The sequence below is a fragment of the Rhipicephalus microplus genome, chromosome 5 (genome assembly GCF_043290135.1).
Source record: "Rhipicephalus microplus isolate Deutch F79 chromosome 5, USDA_Rmic, whole genome shotgun sequence".
Lineage (NCBI taxonomy): Eukaryota > Metazoa > Arthropoda > Arachnida > Ixodida > Ixodidae > Rhipicephalus > Rhipicephalus microplus.
Window position 1 is genome coordinate 23,352,727 of NC_134704.1, and position 21,531 is coordinate 23,374,257.

The following is a 21,531-nucleotide window of genomic DNA, read 5'->3' on the forward strand; positions in this document are numbered from 1 at the left end:
GCTCAGTCTTGCTCTCTAAACTTCTCAAAGAAACTCGCTCAGGCTCGCCAAAATGTTCAAGTGGACTTGCTTGGACTCTGGACTTTCCAAAGTAAAACTTGGTTGGACTCTTTCGGACTCCCCAAAATATTGCTCAGCCAGATGCGCTCAGACTCTAGAGTATATAACAAATTCAACACTGCCAGACTCTCATTCTCCAAAATTTTTATGAAGTGGACTCTCTCAAACTCGGGGACACTCGAAACGTTTTCTTGAATACCTGAACTTAGTCGGACTGAAAATTGGCAATACACGATTTGGCCTGGCTCATACAATTAAACATCGAAGGAACACCATAAAAGAATGCTTATAAAGAATAACGCGTAAGATTTGAAAGTGCCAAGCAATATAAAAAATGATTTATTTCAACATACAAAAAGTTATTTGCCGTGCATCTTAATATCGGTAGTAAAGAAAAATTAAACATTACATGCAATTTTTGCAACAGGTATGTGCACAATAACAGCATTGAATACAATGGTGACCACGTGAATTGGCTGCTGTGAATACTGGTGCTATTTTGAAATTTGGTGACACCGTGCTGGTCAATACATACCAATGCTTGTCTTTCGGTCGTTAGCCGGAATGTTGCAATATAAATCTAATATAAATGTCGACGAAAAAAGCTGAAAATTATGCCTTGGCAGCATCGCGTTCTTTAAAAAGACCATTACCTGTCTCGAGTTTTGAGTCGGGCAAGGGTCATTCATAGTTGAAAGGTTAAGTTTCCTTGCAAAAAGCAGCGAGAAAAACTGGTCTTTATTGTATTCACTGGTGTCTGTACGTGTGTGCGTTATCCTACATAAGCAGGGTCTTCCGACAATAAATCTGTCGCAGTAGAGTGGTTGTATTTGTTTCTTTTTATGTGGGCATGATTGTGTTCTTTTGTGCTCTGCTTCATCAGAGAAAAAGTGAGTCATTAGCTACCTGTTGCAACAAAAAAAGCAAAAATTTTTGCATTGGTGCTTCTTTAATTCTCCTCCGCGGGTGGCGGCTGGATTATTCTTCTGGGTGGGCACCGATAATTGTGTTTTGTCTGGGAGGCACAGAACTTGTGCGTTGTGATTTGACTATGCTTGCTCTGGAGGGAGATGAGGGCAAAAGAAGGGAAGGTGAGAATTTTGGAGCGCTCCAGTCCACCCGTGCCCTCCAAGGAACTACGAGTGTCAAGAAGGGGGGCTCTTTATAACTGTGCACCTGTTGTCCCTTGTGATGTTTCGAGAGCGGATGTTAGAGGGGCGAGTTGTAATGTACGATTGGAAGTGGTGGTGATGGTTGTAAAGGAAAGGGTTGTGGCAATTACTTTAGCAATGCCCCATTGGGGCCGAAGGATGTGCTCAGCAGCTCTGTGTGCGGCGAGTTTCAGCAAACCCCACCAGCCTTTGAAATCGGTTACTGCAAGTGTCTCCTGAAAAGCAACCCCATATGTATGTACATATCCATAGTCATTCCCATGAGCAAAAATGTTCAAAATCACCTTTCTTCGGCAAGAATACAGAGAATTGGCAAAAAGAGACCCCCACCCCCAAAAAAAAAATCATTCAGCCACCGATCATCACCACAGTGGCGGAAGGAAGGGAGAATATAATCCGTGACTTTGGAACCAACAGCTATAAAAGGGTGTTCATTCGCAGAGCTACCCTTAAGAGATAAGACTGGGGAGGACGTGACACCAATGATGCCGCAACGCCATGCATCAACCCAAAGCATAGGACATAGTGTGCCAGATTGCATGCACCAACTGCCCCGCTTTTTGTGCAAGCAACAACTTCCACGAAAGATAGCGGAAGCACAAGAATCGCCTCTGTCAATCGTACAGCTAACGGAGCGCAATGGCACAATGCTGCGTGCGGTTTGAGCACCATACCTATCCTGACACTGCAGTGTCAAGCTTGTTGCTTTGGATTGTGGTCTCTCTGCATTTCTTGAGGTGCACAAAAAGCACAAAAGCTTACCTACGAGAAACTTGAGCGTGGGAAACGCCCATGCTATGAAGCTTTTTGCAGTGTGGACTAGACGAACACGATGAAGGCTGAGGGACCAGCAAAAGTCCTTCCGTACTTCGAAGATGACTATGAATGGAAAGGTGTTTAAAAAGGAATGAAAAGTTAAAAAAAAAAAACGAGCGCTGCTGTGTTGTGTTGGTATGACTGAACTGCAGGCCTGTTTAGAAAATATGGCAGCAATATTTTGAAAGACTCGAATTTGAGGAGGTCATTAAATTTTGCAAGTCCCTCGAATCGCCGAAGGGTAACAGATTTCTTCAACCACATTACAGCTTGAGGAAATTTGATCTTGCATGAACAGCAAGTTTCTACCCCATTCCTTTAAAATCTGGCCGTGACAACTTTAAAGGCAGCCAAAATCACGCAGCCACTGTTTAATTAGTAGCGAATAACATTACAAAAGCCGATGGTCTGTGTCATTGCTACATTTTAACCAAACTTCAAATTTGATGACATGGTGCATAGCTATCTGGAAACTTTGAGCGAAATTCAGTGCCTTCGCAAAGAGTTCACAAGCGCCCGTCCTGTATCTCTCATTTTTGTGAATATGTTTGGTGCTCATGAAATCCCTGATCGCCACATTCATTCATGAAAAAACTGAGTCAGTATCTGAAGGGATAAGCAATTCAATGCAGCAGAAAGGGAAGGGGTGCTCTATGCAAGCGAATCGTGCTGCTCTTTGTCATCTTTGAAGCCACATGAATGATGAAGCCAGAAAATTACACTCATTCTCCGTTGATTAGGTACATAATTGTAGATCAAACTCAATGTGGATCAAGATGTCTCGTAATAAAGGTGGCCTGGAATTTGCCTGTGTCGAAACATGCTGCACAGCCCACTTTTTGTAATTTTTTTAAATTTAAATATTTGTAATCGTAGGTCGGCAAAATAAATGGAGCCCACACAGACTCGCTCAATAAATTTGTTTTTCGCTTAGTACTCACAAGAGCCTAGACTAACAGAAATTTTGCTGGTGCAAACTCGCTCTAACTCAAATTCATGAATACTTTCATCAACCAGAATGGCTAGGAAATGCACTCGCCAAAATTTTTTGCAAGCGGGCTCACGTGGACTTGCACTCGTGAAGATATAACTTGGCTGGACTCGCTCGGACTCGGAATTATAAACATTTTCGTCAACCGGACTCTCTCAGACTCGTACTCGCCAAACAAAATTTTTCTCAAGCGAACTTACTATGACTATCACCGAAGTGTAAGTCCACTGGCCCCACTCAGAATCACTCGTCAAAGTATAACTCTGCCGGACTCACTTGGCCCCGGACTCACCAAAACTTACCTCAAGCAGACTCGCTCGTACTTGCCTAAGTATAACTCGGCCGGACTCCTGCCCCAATCCGAATCGGACTGAGTCGACTTGGTGAGTTGGCCGACCTATGAATGTATTACACCAAAAAGTAACTCAGGCCCCGCTGCGGTGGTCTGGTACCTAAGGTACTCGGCTGCTGACCGACAGGTCGCGGGATCGCATCCCGGCTGTGGCGGCTGCATTTTAGATGGAGGCAGAAATGCTGTAGGCCCGTGGGCTTAGATTTGGACGCACATTAAAGAATCCCAGATGGTTGAAATTTCCGGAGCCCTCCACTACAGCGTTTCTCATAATCATATGGTGTTCTTGGGATGTTGAACCCCACATATTAATCGAATCAATCGTCAATCATCAAGAAAGTATCTTGGAGACATTCAAAATTTGTAGCACACCGCTGTAATATGAAACTGATTTTAAAAAAATCCTTTGAGATCCTTCATAGTAGAACAGTGTCTCACAACTTGCAGTGTTGAATAAAAATGTATAGTGAAGGGCCCTTTAATATTCTCCCAGTCCTAGACAAAATTGGATTTGATATGCTTAATATGATTTACTTGTGGTCCTGGCACTAGTACTTTTTATTCATAGAAGACATTTGACTATCTTTCGTTTGCGGTCATTTTAACCCACCCGGTTGTATGCTCTTGAACAAAAGATATCAGATTCAATTCCAATGGAAACATCACACTAAGGAAGACCCTTACAGAGGTATGCTAGTGTGAAACTAGCAAGCTCCTTTGTTATATGTACCTTGCTAAAGCAAATTCATTAACATGCACCTAAATATTGAAAGTAAAAGCAACACTTTCAATTTGTTACATTTTATTTGGAGTAATCAATAAAAAATTTGCATGAGATTTTTTTTTATTTTCAGTGCTGGGCACAGATCAATGAGTTAACTATCCTCTTGCCATGAACCGCTCCTCCAGTTTCCACTTTTGTAGAGCACTGTAAATCTACTGAAATCAGCATAATTAACAAAGGTCCACAAGTTGCCTTAATGAGATGATTACATCAGTGACAAATAACACTGGAGCATAAAAATGAACGGCGTGCATCGCCAACAGTTGTACATTTCCCTGGCATTTTTTATGCTCAACAAATTATCCCCAAAATAGACTGCTCATTTTCTGATGGAGGCTTCAACTCGGAATTTTAAGAAAGAATTGGGCAATACAAATTATCTTGAAGAGCCCACAGGGTGAAGTAATCTTTTTCAGTTAGTCTAGAAAAGTGAATAATTTGCATGCGTACTACCTACAGTGTTGAAATTTTTCAAACACTCCATAACATCCACGGTTATTTACTACTCATTTGCTCTATGGCTAAAGAAAAAAAAATGTTCACTACGACAAATCATATAACAAAGTACATACAGACAAGCACAAATGTGATACTATCTACATTTTGGTTCAATAGATAATTTGTCTCTGAAAAAGATTCGTAAAACTGCACCCGTAACCTATTGCAAGCAGGCTATCGCAGCGTGGTTTGATTCTACGCGCACAAAGTCCCCGTCATATTAGAAGATGGCAAGCTCGGAACTCAAGATGGCACCTGATGTGAAATGCACTGACAGGCACACACTATGCATGGCGTTCCCGACGACGAGTGTGGATGTACATGGATGTTTAGCAGTTCCACGAAACACAGCTGCGCAGAAGTTGGCCGCAAAAGAGATTGCACTACATGTAAACCCGAGCACGTTGTTGCCACACCTCTTTGACAGGCACGCAAGTGACGAATAAGTTTTTTTCAAGGTTGCGGTGGGCGTCGTTCATTTGGTCAGTTCGCTGTAACAGTTATCACACACTCTGACGGGCTTCCTGGACGACGCGGTGGCTGCACTTTTTGCCGAGCACTCGTTGCAGAAAATGTTGCCGCAGTTTCGGCAGTGGTGCTGCAAGATACAGAGCACGTGATATGCAGTGACCAGTCATCGGGACGCAGTACACTTGTCTGTCTATAATACCGAACAAGTGCAGTGCAATCCTATTAGCCTATAGCTAGTGTTTTTGTTAAAGGTTAGTCACGCAAGCATATAACTAGTAAATCTCATTACTTGAAAAAGTGGACATTACTAGCACTTTGATATGCACTGACTAATTAACAAAGCTTTATTAGCCTACAGCTAGAGTTCTTGTTAAAAACTACTAACAAGATGTACTAACAGATTGAATTACTGGTAAAAGTGGATGTTACTAGCACTTTTGAATGCACTATCTAACAAAGGTTTCTTAATTAGGCTTTCAACTATTACTTCAACATACATATTGCAATTTACTAACAAGAGCTGGTGATTTTTGCAAGGAGCATTCACTTTGACATAATTCTGAAACTACCATCACTTGATAAGTCAATCTATAGAAAAAAACTTGATTTCTTGCACTTTTTGATCGACATGTCATTTCATGCATGATAGTCCAACTACGTATAACTGAAAAACCAATGCATCTAATTTAACACTCTGGGGAATGCATATATAAATCTGGTGTCATCCTCATAATTTGTTCCCAGGGGACATAACAAATACCATAACAAGGTAGTAATCAATAACCACACACCTTACGAATAGTGACAGTGAACAGCTTCTCGCACCCAGTGCAGTGAGTAACTTGCGAGTCATCGGCCCACTTCCTGCCTTGGTGCTTGGCATTGTCCATCTGAGAGTGACATAACAGATGTGTGTTCAACACAAGCCTTTTCAGTATAAAGACAATCTAGGCAGTATTCTCAGACAACTACTTGCAGTGACATTACAACATTCGCGAGATTTCATACAACTTGGCAACAGATGTGCCGCAGAACAGCTGACAGCATACCCTGGCATCCTGCAGAGATAGCAATCTTAGCATGCTGCCAGAAACACAATCACGATATGTGCCAATGGATTTGGACCCAACTTTTTGTGACCGTGATGGCACACTAATGTCGGTACATCGAAAAAACTCTCTGTACACTAAAAACAGTGTTAAGTAACAGGGGTATAATGATGCCTATTAAAACAAACCAATTATAACAGACATCGTAGACCCTCCACTCGCAACCCATCCATATTTTGAGGCTACCACTTCGTTCATTTTTACTTCAGTGGATATCATTCCCTTCAGATTTAATGGCTTCTTTTGCAGCATCTGTTTAAATAGTTGTTTCATGGGCGAGCTCATTTCCAAAGACATGCAAAGTCATCACAGTACCAACCTTGTGCACTGACAAAGTTGCAACACGGCATTCGATGTATCAAAAGTGGCTATGAAGATTTGCAATACATGTTTAACACAATGCTATGCTTTTGCATGAGAACTTCGAGGAGGTGCTATGCCTTTTTTTACATATATGTACGATATGATATACCTTGGTTTCGTATAAGCAGAATAAGTTGTACTGCATAGGTACAATTAGCACTGATTGATTGATTTGTGGGGTTTAACGTCCCAAAACCACCATATGATTATGAGAGACGCCGTAGTGGAGGGCTCCGGAAATTTTGACCACCTGGGGTTCTTTAACGTGCACCCAAATCTGAGCACACGGGCCTCGACATTTCCGCCTCCATCGGAAATGCAGCCGCCGCAGTACAATTAGCACTACTTAACATGAAATTAACAGATTAGGATGAATAGTTTGTCAAGCAGTGAAACAAGTGAAACTCTGATGATTGCTGTCAAAGCATGGCTGCTTCAACGCACCTGCAGCAGCTGGTTCTCTCGTCCCAGCTCGTGCAAAGCGGCCAAAGAGTCGTCCAGTCGACGTCTTAAGTCTGCAGCATTGGTTCTCAACGTTTCAGCTTCACCCTCACTACGCAGACATCGATCCAGCAGGGCCCTCCGTTCATCCAGTGCATTTTCCAACTTTGCCTCTAGCTCTGCACAGTGACATGAGTAGAAGGTCATGAGCATGGGACTGAGGGAAAAAAACACGAATGCCTAATACACTACTGTAGTTACCACTTTTAGTAACAAACTTGTCATTATCTGTTTTTTAGTGAATTCCATTACACTTATGAGTACTAGGTATAGCCAGTAAAAAGCCTGGAAACAATATTAAAAAACTGAAATAGTGAACTTCACATGCCAAAAACACAGAATGATCGTGAGGCATACTGTAGTACAAGATTTACCCTGACAACCAATATCCCATTTCCTACATCAGGTGCAAAACACTGTGGAAGGTATGCAGGAAGTTCGGCCAGAAAAATATGTACTTCTGCGCATCTCGCGTTCAGATTTCATCAATGAAAATGTGGCCTTTGAAAGTGGCTCTAGTTTTGTGCTACCAGAGCTAGTCACAGAGGCCATTATCCAAAAACGAAAAGAGGTGCTATGAAATCCAAAACAACCTACTTAAAACTGCATAAATGACGGTGCTTCTATGTTTCTAGGGCACAAAGCATCATCATTTTTCACTCAGCCTAAAAACAAACAAAAAATCACATCACAGATGTTAAATCTATTGAGCTAGTTTTTCGTTTGCACACATCTACAAGAAGTTTAGTTAGCATTCATAGTATTTAACTTGATATATAAAAATGAGTGTGGTGCTCTTCGACGTGCCCCTAAATACACTCACACCGCTTTATCACAATGTTGCATCTTGCACAAAAATAAGTTCGTTATAATCAGAAATGCCTTAGAAAGGTATATTCCTAACACTATATTTAATGCAAGACTGTTTTTCATTTACTTCATTATAGCCATTATTTCATTATATCGAGGTTTGAGTGTAGAAGCATACAGGCATTTTTATAATTCACCTTATTGAAATCCGGCCGCCGCGGCCGAGAATTGTATGTGTACGATCGGCAACAGCTCAGCCACTAAGCCTCTACACGCGGTGGCACTACATCTCTAGAAAGACTTTTTAATTTACTCCATTATAACCAATATTTTGTTATATCGAGGTTTGAGTGTACAAGCAGAAAGGTGTTTTTGTATTTCACTCCCGTTGAAATGCAGCTGCCATGGCCAAGAATCGAATGTTTACCTTCGGCAACAGCTCAACCACAAAGCCTCTACACGAAGTGGCCAAAGTGTCGCTACACACACCTAGCTTGTCTCCTTGGGCTGAGTCAAGCTGAGTCTGGGCAGTTTGACGACTGGCTTGCTCGGATGCTAGCTGCTCCCGTAAGGCCTCCAGAGCTGCCTCTTGTCGGGCACTGCGCTGCTGCTCCACTTCCTGCAAGGGATTTACGTTCAAAAACACTAGCAATATGATTTCGTGAAGGCCTATGCTTACTGAGTGTCCACACACAGTAAGTGCATGCTTCCACACACTTCTTAGCTGGCACAGCTGAGGACATACAAACACAGACAAACAATACACTCTAAACGTTTTCTACAGCTATTCTCCTTCACTCACTTCCATTTTTTATCTATTACACTACTCTGTTACAACCCAGCAAAAAATGTCAGCTCTGGCCACAGAACCACGGAATACCTGTCCTTCACTTGCGAAAGATAGTCATCCTACCTGGCTTCCACTCAAACCGCCAGTGCTTTTTCTCAGCTCATGTAAATACTACGTATAAAAGAGTTGAAAGTTCGTTGCCATTAACTAAAACATTATAGTTGGCTAAGCAGTGATGTTAGAATCCCCAACAAAATTAAATTAACCAGGAGACGCAAGTACCCAACCTAAAGCTAGTGACACAAACACCTGTCTGTATGAGAAGGTCAACTATGTGAAATGTACGATGACATCACGAAAACGAATAAGTGTTATTAAATGGAGCATTTACGCATGCTCTTTGATGGAGCATTTATGCAAATTCTGAGAGGGAGAAAGTGTTGGCTGTGAGTGGATCTGACATTTTTTCATAAGGTGCAACTGGGTATACCAACAGTGTTGTCGTGATGAGGACAGTTTGCGCAAGAGATTATCTATTTGTAAAAAGAAAGGCACAAATTGTTTTGCTACGATGCAAAGGCAGAATCGTGGCCTCGTTCTGGATAGTGCTATGAAAACTAAGGCACGTTGCCGGGCTAGTTGGTTGAGATTCATCATTTTCAGTGGTATAGTGCACCACGACAAGGACACATACAAAGGAGAGATGCACACACACACAGCGCTAACTTGCAACTAATGTTGCAACTAAAACACAGTAAAAAAGGGGCACAGTTGGAGATGTTGCCAGCCTTTTAAAAAATGCAACGAGGTATTGTTTAGATAATTTATATTCATAGGCACAGCATGCACTCACTGTCTGAGCAATTAAGAGTCTAGAGAAGGAAGAAGAAAGGAAAGTCAGGCTGTCACAGAGTTTCACTAAGCGAATAGACCGGACCAAAAAAAAAAGCCAAAGGGAACTCGCAGTTAGATTCAAACTTCTGCACATAAGTGCAATCAGGCCATATGGAAAGCAGATATGTTGACAGTTTGAATGTATTGAGCAGACAACACACAACGGGGTCCTTCCCTTCATCTTGCATGGCAAAATCTCGTTGACAACTAACACATCCCAATGACCACGATGGCAGGCTTTCCCTTAGCAGTGATCGTAATTTGTTTAGTTTTTTTGACACATTTCGTCCACTCAAGACAGTGTGAGAGTATAAAATCGCCAGGCAGTGGTAAGGGAAACATATGCTTGTCTGGTAGGTTTTGTCACAGCGATATTCAAACAAAAATCGAATCAATCGAAAAACAGGTGATAGCAGCGTGATTCCAGCTTGTTTTGCTAAAGTGCCAAGATGCTGCTTCCTACAAAATAAATATGTCTGAATAAGCACAAGAGCTAGAACGTGCATTTCTAAAACAAGGAAAAACAGGTATGCACATTGGCAAGTGCAAGAACTTTGGAATGTTAGCACCAGGGTGTCATTCGACACCACTTCTATGATTTGAGGTAGGTGAAATTTCAACTCTGTGGCTTCGTTGGCAAGTCAACACAAAGACACACAACAAGGTCCTTCCCTTCATCTTGCATGGCAAAATCTTGTTGACAACCAACACATCCCAATGACCGCGATGGCATGCTTTTTCTTAGCAGCGATCGTAATTTGTTTTGTTTTTTTTCACACATTTCGTCCACTCAAGACAATGTGACAGTATCAAATCGCCAGGCAGTGGTAAGGGAAACATATGCTTGTCTGGTAGGTTTTGTTACAGCGATATTAAAACAAAAATCGAATCAATCGAAAAACAGGTGATAGCAGCGTGATTCCAGCTTGTTTTGCTAAAGTGCCAAGATGCTGCTTCTTACAAAATAAATATGTCTGAATAAGCACAAGAGCTAGAACGTGCATTTCTAAAACAAGGAAAAACAGGTATGCACATTGGCAAGTGCAAGAACTTTGGAATTTCAGCACCAGGGTGTCATTCGACACCACTTCTATGATTTGAGGTAGGTGAAATTTCAACTCTGTGGCTTCATTGGCAAGTCAACACAAAGATGTACTGTCGGCACATATCAGTTGCAGCCAAAATTTCCTTACTTTCATTTTCCTTCTGAGAAATTTGTCTGAAAACTAGGCGTGTGCAAATATTTGAACTTCTGAATATTTTTTGAACAGTGTTTGCTGTTTAATTCAGTTCACACGGGAATTTCACTATTTGAACTCCCCGAACACGAATACAGTCAACGTCCAAATAACGATGGCACCTTCAAAATTTTAATATGCTTCACCCCATCACACATTGCGGCAAAGCGGTTTTCCAGGCTCTGCAACGGTCGAAAATCTATTGACTCAACAAAATGCTAATCCCAACATGGAGGTGATAGATGTGAGCGAAAGGGGTGCTTAACTCAAGTAACACTGTTTGGGACCTGGAATTTCGTCAGGACATTTGAAAAAACATTCTTAAGATTTAATTTTTGATGTTCTAATAATATACCGACATCTACAAGGCAGATTTGGAACTCCAGATTCAGTCGGCTTTCAACAGTAGTTGAAAGCGGCTGAGAGGCTGAGGAAATTCAATAGCATCTTTGCCTTTTATGTGTAATACGTGTACTGTGTTGTCGATGACATTTTAGTTGCACCAAATCATGCACATAAATACAATTTGGCCTTGGCATTGCCTCATAATTTACAAGACAATTACGAAACGCCACCCCACCAGCGCTTTATCAACCTAGCCAAAAGGAACACTTTTATGTTGCTATCTCTTAAAAACATGCTTAGAAATCTTCTACAACTTTTTTCTGCAACTGCACTTTGAAGTATGCAAAAAACGTTCAAAGAATATTCAAGAAATATTCTAACAATATTCAATTTCATTCACACTTCAATATATGAATTTGCTTCGCACCCAAATTCCTGGTAGTATTCGCACAGCTCTACTAAAAAAACCCTTTGCATAAACATAAGCCAGAGCCATGACAATAACAATATAGAAAATGAAGAATACGTCTGTGCGAATGAGGCTCCACACATACTGGGCACATGTATCTGCTGATCAGCTCGTCAAACGCCAAATTAGTGCATCGCTCTAAAGTTTCAAATTTGCTAGGCCACGCACATGCTGTCACCAAGAACTAGCCACAACTTTTTCTTTGAATTGGTGAATAAACACTTCTCTGCCTCCTGACATCACACAGCATACCATGCTTTTGAACACTGTATGAAACCTAAGTTTATCCTTCTTGGCCAGCTTCAGATGTATGAAAGGCATGTAAATAAATTCGTATCAGCGTCTTTGAGTTGGATAGCACAGAGCAAAGTGGGCGAAATGCAATTCCGTGTCTTCGGCACCACACCGTCAGCACCCACCAGTTCAGAGCACGCCTGCTGCGCCTTGCTCTGTGCCCGTGCCAGCTCTGCCTGGATACCCTGAAGCGCCTGCTGATGCTCGGCGACCTGCTGGTCGCGCTGCCGTTTAAGCTCGGCTACCACGGTCTCGAGCCCGGCACGGCTGGCCTCCACTTCTGCATGGGTCTTGCGCAGGTTTTCAACCTCTGCTTCAAACGCGGCCCTGTCGGCCTCGAGTGCCACTTGGTTGTTGCGGAGATTTCCCACCTCGAGCTCGAGCGCAGACAGCTGGTCGGCCAGGTGACTCTTGGCTTGGTGCAGCGCCTGCACGGCCTGCGCTAGCTCAACCTTCTCGGCACGTCCGGCCACGAGTTCTTCGTGGCTGGCCTGAGCCTCCCGCTGACAGGTGACCAGCTGTTCCCGACACGCCGCCAGCTCAGACTCGCGCTCCTGTGCCAGCGTCAACCAACCGACCAAACACCACTTTGAGAACTAAAGGGCCACCTGGAATACCCTGAAAACTTCGGAAACTTTCTCCACAAATATGTAAGTTTTTTGTTGATCTGCCAAGTGAAAATGACTACAATGCATTGTGCAAATCGGTTCCTGCACCTTCTAAGTGTTTCAGCAAGGCTAGGGCAAGAAACTACACCAATGAACCTCTTCTGCATAGAGAAATAAATTAAGTGTCTCGATGAGCTCCAAGTCATCACCCGCACAGTACTTCAACATCAAATGATAACATCAGCTCTTTGCCTACACTCATAAAGGGCAACTAGAAAGACATGAAACCAGCCAGTATACATATTGGGACAGGCAGTTATCCGTCAGCTGGGTGCTCAACCATTACGAGGCCTCAGGAAACTGAAGCAAGTCATCTCCCCTCCGAGGGTGTCACTAATTATTCATACCAGGTTTCCTTTATTAGCCTACAAGAATTAACTATGCTGCAAAGACAGCTATTGGAGATCTTCAATTACACCTGAAACTAGCTTCAGGGCTTTGTTTCAGCTATTTAAACTATTGAAGTTGAAGCTGATTGAATGAAGAACACTAGCAGATTTACGTTGCACACTCTTAAAAGCTGCTACAGTGATAGGGCCACCAACGTCAAGTGAATATAGAGGTTTGTACATGTATACGTCTATAAACAGAAATACTATAGCTATGAACATGACACTGGCTAAACAAAGACACAAACCTCTTGGCATATTTCTAGCTTCTGTCCTTCATCTGCATATACTCATGACTAAAACCTTTAGACATGTTACTTGTATTGGGCAATTCAAATAGTAAATTTTTCTACTTTTATCTCGCAGCTCTTTTCTCCACACACATCCATGAGGTTCAGTACAAATATGACCACACCGAGGTCCAGTACTCACTCTGAGCTGAGCAGCTAGCCGTGCAGCCTGCTCTGCATTGCTCTCGGCTTGGGCGCGATAGTCGGCAAGCTGTGCTTGAGCTGCCTGGGCCGAGTCACGCAGAGCTGCCTCAACTGCCGCCAGTTGAGTCACCTGGGTCCGCAGTTCATCCACCTCTGCCTACAAAGCCACACGCACAGTCCACGAAAGCGCTTTTCGGAGACACTACACTGTCGAGGTTCAAAATTTTTTTTTTTTTAACAAGAAAGCTAACGCAATGACTCAAACCACTGAAAGGTCACCTCCTACGAAAGCAGCTGGTCGAACTGGCTTCAAGTGTTAGTTTCATTTTCACATGCGCCGAAGGCAAACTCAATTTGAACAGCAGCAGGTTCAGTCTCTGCACCTACACTGCTGATCTCAAGCGAAGTTTTGCTGCGTTTCCCTATAGTAAAACGACGGTTGTACGAAAATGCAGGGCAAGAAATTTTGTTATGTAGTATGAAATCAAAGAGAGGCCAGGCGATATGTGTACGGAGCATATCACTAAATTACCTGGCAGGCTTGTAGTTCGGTATCCCCACGCCGACGCTCCACCTCCAGTTCAGACTCCAATTCCTCCTGGAAATGCCCAACAAGTAGGCTGCATCCACACACACACCAGTACAACCTGACGGGGCAGGTAACTCAAAACAACAGAGAACTTGGCATCACCTTAGCTTCTGTCAGACCAAATCTGTGCTCTCTTGGTGCATCAGCTGTGGCCAATCTTTTTATTATTTTTTTGTTGCCGATTTTATGTGTTAGTGCACACACACACACACAAACACACACACATATATATTTATTTATTTCTGCTAGGTGCAGATACGCAGATGCAGAACTACGAAAAAAAGCTGGCAATAGGTAGCACGACCAGTCTGCAGCTACAAATTGATTGGAAAGTGCGCAACAGCATTGAAGAACAATGAATAAACAAATAAAAAGCATATTATACAGTCATAACCAAACGTAAGTAACAACCAGCAATAACCAAAGGTGAGAAACGGCACCCATTCTTTTGCATTAAACTTGGCTTTTTGAAGAGAATACTCGAGGCAACAAAAGGGGCAACCATTCATCCCTCAAGAAAGTTTACGCATAAGCTAACACTCGTAAAATTGTGCAATATAACTTACAGTACGTGTCGATGCAGCAGCCAGGCCCTGCTTGGCCACCTCCAGGGATGTTGCCAGTGATTCTCGCTCAGATCGACCAGCTTCAACCTACACACAGAGCACCTTTGAAAAACGAGGTAAACTAGGGCAGCCCACAAGTCCTCAATATGCAAACTTAATGAGAAGCAACAGACGATGGTGTCAAAGAAACTATAGGAGATGTTATGCGTAGTAACTGTGATATAAACGTACATAAAGTAAAGTAGACAGAAGATAACTTGCTGCTGGCACGGACCGAACCTGCAACCTTTGAATAATGTGTACAATGCTCTACCAAATAAGCTACAGTGATGGTCATCCTTCCTGTCCACTTTATCAGGCATATACTTCATTTAAACCTCAAAATGTTAGTCAGAACTACTAGTTCTGAGAGGGACAGACAATTTCAGAACCTTGCAGTGTATTGCTGGAAAAGTGAACGTAGTGTTGGTGCATGTCCATCAAGCTAAAACTTTTCAAATCGTAGCTGCATAGTACATAGTGTTATCACCCTATGAAAAGCTACTAACCATATTTTGCATGCCTCAGTTCAGTTGATAACCAACGCATCATGGCAGGCTGAACTTTTATACAGGCTTCAGCAATGTTTAGTAAGCGCAGCATTATTGAGGGAAGTGTATGCTGCTGTTTAGGTGTTAGTGCCAAGGACCATATTGGGTGGTAGCCCTGGCCACACTACTGACCTCCTGTAGCAGCCGTTGCCGCTCAGCATCGCTCCTCTCCAGGGCCTCTCGCTGTTGCATCTCCCTCTGCGCAGACCCATTGCACACACACCCCTGTGTCACGGGCACTGGCCCCGTCTCACGACGAGGCGAATTCACAGACCCTTGTGACATCCAAGTCTACTCTCGCTTAACAGACAAACAACCACGAACACTTGCATTCAGTAAGCTTATTTATAATGTATGAACCAGACACAGACAAAAAAGCCATAACAAACGTGCCTGCCTATGTGTATACATTATGCGCCTTCTTTATTCAAATACACAATATATGCTTTCCAGTTTTGCAAGTACACGACAAATACTTGCTCACAGAAATTGAGTGGTTCTGGCTGATACACAATAACTTCATCAAATAACACGGTGGTCGATAAACACTGTGCTAGATGTGATAAAGAGAACGCTGCTAAAACCCTAAAAGCTCCACTATAATGCAGCGCTAAACATAGCTGATGAAAACATGGTGATGAAAACATGAAGACCTATCAGTGAAATATACCACACAGAGGGCACACACATACGGGACACATGCCTTTTCCGCACGTGCTCGAGTTTCGGCAAGGCGCCTGTCGGCTTCTTCCAGCTTCAGCTGAAGCGTCTGCTTCTCAGCTGTTAGAGCAGCCAGGGCTGCTGCACGGCTGTCATTCTCTTTGCTGACCTCAGTCGGGACTGAGGTTTCTGCAATGAATGCCTGCACCTGGGCGTCTCGTCGGCACACCTCCTGCACGACGAACATCACTGTTACTCTTTCTTCTTCGTGGCTAGCTGCGCAGTTCACGATACCCCTTCGCTAAGTACCTTCTTTGAAATGTTCATATTGAGAATTTTTTCAGTCAACTGTAGCTGGGAGTAACCACACCATCCCATAGTTTTTGCTTTATCTGCTTCTCTCCATGGCAAAGCACAGATTGAAGTGCTCAGTATTTATTTTTTTTTTTATTTACAAAATACTGCAGGCTCATTTAAGGGCCTCAGTAGGAGGGGCAAGATTATAACATTGCACACAGGTGTAAAACAGCAATTAGAAAGCGCTCTGCCAATCCTTCCTACCGTTTAGGTCCTACCTCCTTAAATGAAAAAAAACCCATAAGGCACAAAACAAACCTAGGGATCGAAAGTAGCCTAAATGTCAAATTTAGCACAATTTCTGGGCAATTTAATTTATTCATTTTATTATTTCATCAGCATGCTGATCCTGCAATGAAAAAAATTTTATTTTGAGGTTTTACTTGTCAGAACCACAACACATGCCGTAGTAAAGTTAATTTTGACTAGCTAGGGTTCTTTATGCGTATATAATTCTAAGTACACAAGCACTCTTGCATTTTGACCCCATCCACATTTTGCCCCAATCAAATCGCAACCACTACGGCAATGGTAGAACCCAAATCCTAGCACTTGGCAATGCAACACCAGAGTGGCTAACTTGCAGTGGCAGGTACAGTAACTCTTAGGGAACTCCAAGTTTCAGGAAGATACAATGTGAGCCACTGAGAAAATTAGCAGTAATATTCGGCCATCTTTGGATTGCCAAACCCAAGTAATAACACAGCGCAAGGAACCGTAAATAAGCCAGGAGAAATAAAAGAAGGCGAGCTTACAGGTATTGGCTCTGGAGGACTTTCAGCTTCGGTCTGTATGCTGCAGCACAATGAAAAAAAAATAGATAGAGAGAGAAAGTGCATTTTAGGTAAAACACAGCTGAACAGCATGCGCAAGTAGTTCCCTACTGTAGCCATTTCCATGCGTGCGTTTCTTTGTATGAAATTAGAAAGCTCTAAGCTCTCCACCTGAAGATAATTTTCACTCCACCTTGCAATCCTGTTGCTCTCGATTTCATATTGAAGATATCATTCTGTCACATGGCTACATGATAGAGAACACTAAGCAATGACAGCCAACTGTGCCACAAGTATGTGCAAAATCATTTTAAGAATCTAATAGAAGGTTTGCCAGTTTCATTAATTACACAAAGGTGTACCATCAATGTGAGCATGAAAAAAACTTATTCAGAGCACCTGTTGTGTATAATTTACATTGGTATGCAATGTAAAGTCTTTCTATGACCAGTTCCTAAAAATGTAAAGCTTTCCCAAAAAATGCATTTCAGAACATAGCCAGTGTTACAAGTACAGGCAAAGCTGCAAATGCAACAGAGCATGCCAGTTTTATCTCGTTCCTACTTGAATGTATAAGTTGAGCATACAAATGACTGCTTCACAGAAAAACGAAACGCACACAATTAATCTCAGCCAGATGGCTTACCCTGTAACACTACTGCTACGCTGACACTAATTTAGATTAAAACAATGGGAAAAAGAAGAAATAGGTTCAGGGCACATACCATTGTGACAGTTTCTCCACAAGTGGCTGAAAAAAAAAAAATTCACTCTAAGACAAGGCTTTGCAGTGTAGAAAGCAGCTGCACGTGTCTGTGGACAGTGTAGTACTCAGTGTTGAATATGATTTCACTTAATGGCACTACTTCAATATTTTGCTTACCGGCTGTGACTGTAGCAGCTGTTCCAACTGTGCCCTCAGCTGGGTAGCTTCCTATAAAAAAAAAACAACACCACAGTGCAGCACTCCCTGCATATTAGGGTGCAGCAGAAAGGCAAAAAAAAAAAAAATTAATAGAAACAGCTCGGGTGCTGTATATGTAAATGCCAGAAGCACATATGCACTTCATACAACTTTTCCTATCGGGGCCTCATTAAATCTTACATTGAAAACAGCAAACAAACAACATTAGTTATTAGTTAATACCACTTAGCCCCATCGTTATCAAACAATACCTAGCATTATCTATTATTCATAACCATCCAGTCGCTGCTCTTTGTTCCCAAATCACAAGAGAGTCGGGTGGAGTATGCTGTGGAATTTTCTCAAATACGAGAGGCAATCGAATAACACAATCAATAACACAAACACAAATAACCGCTCCACAGTGTTGGTGTGTACTCACCCCACGTGCTTGCTGCAAGTCATTCCCCAACTGCTGCCTCGCTAGCACCAACTCTGAAGTCACTGCACGCGACGAAAGAACGTTAAGTAAAATAATCGCCATTTCATGATGTCATACAAGTAGTCATCAAAACTACGCACAGAGCGCCTTTCCCTCTTCCAGGGCTCGCACTTGGGACCTCAGCATCTCCGCTTCGACCTGTCAAAAACGAGTGAACTTTCGTCGGTCACAGCAAGGCCAAGCTTCCCCACCAGTTCGAGCATGCACTCTGTCAGAAATTTTGAAATTTCCACTGCCATCAATTGCAGTTTTAATGAAGCACGTTTCAACTTTATTTTAGCAAGCGCTAAGCACTCTTTTGTTTCCTTTCTCGTGTACGAGCAGGCGTATAGATGAAACTTGCTAAGAGAGTTGCAGCCCAAGTTTTGCAGAGAAGCGTAGTGGTACCGGTTTAACCAACAAATAAGAGAGAGAGACAGAAAAAGAAAGAAGAAGGCTTACCGAGTCTCCCTTACTGACAATGGCACCGTGTAACCTTGATACCTCCGTTCGCAGCTCCTCGGAACAGGAACGCTCCTCCTGTCAGCAGACATATTCAAAGTGTAAAGGTCTTTGGGGATCTGAATGACAGAATACTAATGTCATGCGAGAGCACTAGTGCTGGGGCATTGATTCGCAAGAGTGAGGAGTAAATGGCAGCGCTGCGGAGAGGACTCTCACACGGAGGGACGCGTGCAGTGCCGACAGTTCGCGCTGAAGTTGCTCCACGGCTGCCGAATCGGTGTCAGGCGGTGCTGCCGCATGGTGGCGGGCGTGGTGGCTCTCGAGCTCGACCTCGGAGCCGAGCCGCATGCGACAGGCTGGGCACACGACCTCCAGACCACTACCGTGGCTCGTTTCGTAGTGATCCTGCAGTGCGTCAGCCGACGGGAAAGCCCGCAGGCAGGATGGGCACAGGAACCCCTGCAGCCCAACATGCGCCACTTGTTACATCTTGTAACGTGCACAGCTTTCTTAGCCCTGCACACAATTTGTTTTCGCAAGTTACGCCGTGTTTGGACTAAAAAAAGATAAAGATACAGTGAGGTGCGGATTAAATTAACCTCCTGCATAATAAGCATGCCTTCAATTATATTCCTTTGCAGTGTACTGTTGCACAAGATTAGATTGCTGAAGGAACCACCATGTTCAATGAGTCAATCAACAAGTCGCTTTCCTCGAGCCATGCCAAAAGTATTTTTCTTTGCTTGAAATGAATATAATCAAAAGCGAAATCGCACAATTGTAGCCTGAGATTTCATTTTAATTACACAAAAACAGAACACGAATATATTTAGAATAAACAGATATTAATTACAATTCATTCAAAGTTTTCTATAGCACACATGAATCAACATATTGCATTATTTTATTTTTGTAACAGAATAATGAGCGGCTCGAAATAACGTAACACATTTTAAAGAAAATTTCCATGGGTTGTGCTTGAAATGGTTCAGATTGCTTTTCTTCTATGCATGTTTAAAAGCTTGCGTGTGCACGTGTCTGCACCTAATTTGGTAGATTAACAGCACAGCTTTCACCACACAAGATGAATGATGCATGTCCAGTAGTGAACAAATTGCACTTTTGTCAAATTTGAGTGCAACCATATTTAAAGAGGTAAACAAAAACACACAGTGAGATTCCATTTATGCCACTTCTTTTTCAATTCAGTTTGCTTCTACCTAACATGAAGCAGACAGTGCTAGTACTAGCATATTTATTAAGTTAAATTTATTTTCTGCTAGATTTCAATATTTATTCACTTTTTATAGCCCCATGTAAGCACTACAGCACTATATATTATAAATAAAACAAGCTAGTTTTTCACACAAATGCTGTGCAGCTAAGCAGTCTTGGTGGATGATACTAGAATAGAAGGTACTCAATAATCACTACTCTGTTTGCTGCTTGCACAGCATACTATACTGTACACGGGCTGCTAGTGGTGACCCTAGACAGCCACAAGAAAGTAAACGCAGGACACTCGAACGATTCGTAACTTTATTGAAGAAACTGGCTTATCTAGCTCTATAGAGAGGCATGTAAGTCCAATTTGTTCGCATATGAAACGTTTGGCAGCTTTCAGACTTGACTTCAGAGAACAATTACTGATTTAGATGATTTTTTACTATAAGTAACGACCTAAATATGAAGAGAGACAACAAAACACACCACACAGAACATCACAGAAAGCGCACATAAATTCATGGAGACTTCAAGTTCCCCATCGAAATAACACCACGTTATAGTGTAGTTTGGGAGGGGGGGGGGGGGGTACTCATACACTAATTATTGATCAGAAACCGCAGCTGCCTTAACTGTAGACACAGCTGTGTATCGAAAACATACCTATGTTGTCTAATCGTAAATAATATACATCGTCAAGAAAAACCAAACAGCGGTTGTGGCTCCTCAGGCAGCGGGCGCGATCGGAAGTCATAATCGTAACGAGCCGATGACGAGCGCATCAGCGACAGGAAGCCATTTAGTGGCATCGAAACAGGGATCATTTTAAGCGCGCAGAGACAGAGCCTCATTCCGATTCATGGAAAACCGATCCGACATGCGCAAACGAGGCTAACCCTGCCCCCGAAACATTCCACAGACTTCGGCCGTAATAACAAACTGATTTTGAACGCACATGTTCCGTGCGCGGCCTGTTGAGATGCCGACGTGCAACTGCCGTGATCCGCGCGTGTACCGATCCTGCCGATGGGAACAACACAGCTCAGAATCGAGACGGTTGACCGTGTGACCAGACTAATGGCGAGGCGGATACCGCAATTAATTACCTCGGCGCTTGCTTCGTTAGCTCCATTAGATTCCGATGTCTCCGACGGGCTTGGCGGTTTCGTCGGACTCTGATTCTGAAAGAAAAAAAAAAAGCACATGCACATCACCGGGACGATTGCGGTAGAGATTACTGAGACGCGGCGAGTGAACGCGTGTAATTACCTTCGCATCGGAAATCTTAGTGAGCAGTTTGTTTATATTAAACATCACTTATAAGCACCTATAAACCACCCAGCAGAAGACGAAAACGGGAACCACGGGGCGGTGCAGCTGTCGCAACCAGCGTTGGCCGCAATTCGTAATACTCGGCCAACAACGGCCTCATTAAACGAAAAGCAAGTTGCAGTAGTCACACCAGCCAATCAAC

At 42.8% G+C, this 21,531-nt stretch overlaps 1 protein-coding gene across 3 annotated transcripts; it reads right to left on the minus strand.

Moving 5' to 3' along the window:
• Nucleotides 1–4,176: 4,176 nt before the first annotated feature.
• LOC119173965 (uncharacterized) lies at nt 4,177–21,478 on the minus strand. 3 transcript variants are annotated; one of them, XM_075894984.1, is made up of 19 exons: nt 21,327–21,478; nt 21,164–21,238; nt 19,050–19,292; nt 18,831–18,908; nt 18,470–18,527; nt 18,330–18,391; nt 17,867–17,917; nt 17,709–17,734; nt 16,966–17,005; nt 15,897–16,085; nt 15,326–15,391; nt 14,604–14,690; nt 13,981–14,046; nt 13,447–13,605; nt 12,083–12,511; nt 8,417–8,546; nt 7,061–7,236; nt 5,936–6,034; nt 4,177–5,271 (listed from the first exon to the last, which is right to left on the minus strand). In XM_075894984.1, exons 1-19 carry the CDS (start codon nt 21,369–21,371, stop codon nt 5,149–5,151), a joined length of 2,202 nt encoding a protein of 733 aa, XP_075751099.1. In that variant the 5' UTR covers nt 21,372–21,478; the 3' UTR covers nt 4,177–5,148. The 3 variants fall into 3 exon arrangements, with proteins under 3 accessions (XP_075751099.1, XP_075751101.1, XP_075751100.1); XM_075894986.1 differs by lacking the exon at nt 12,083–12,511; XM_075894985.1 differs by lacking the exon at nt 21,327–21,478 and having other exon boundaries at nt 19,050–19,349.
• Nucleotides 21,479–21,531: the final 53 nt, after the last annotated feature.

Bases quoted from the DNA above. Each gene is read 5' to 3' on its own strand.
- LOC119173965 (XM_075894984.1), bottom strand. From the start codon at position 21,371: ATGTTTAATATAAACAAACTGCTCACTAAGATTTCCGATGCGAAG. The intron at 15,392-15,896 runs GCATGTGTCCCG...GGGTCTGCGCAG, and splicing joins CTCGAGCACGTGCGGAAAAG to AGGGAGATGCAACAGCGAGA. The intron at 14,691-15,325 runs GTCAGTAGTGTG...CTCTGTGTGTAG, and splicing joins GGCAACGGCTGCTACAGGAG to GTTGAAGCTGGTCGATCTGA.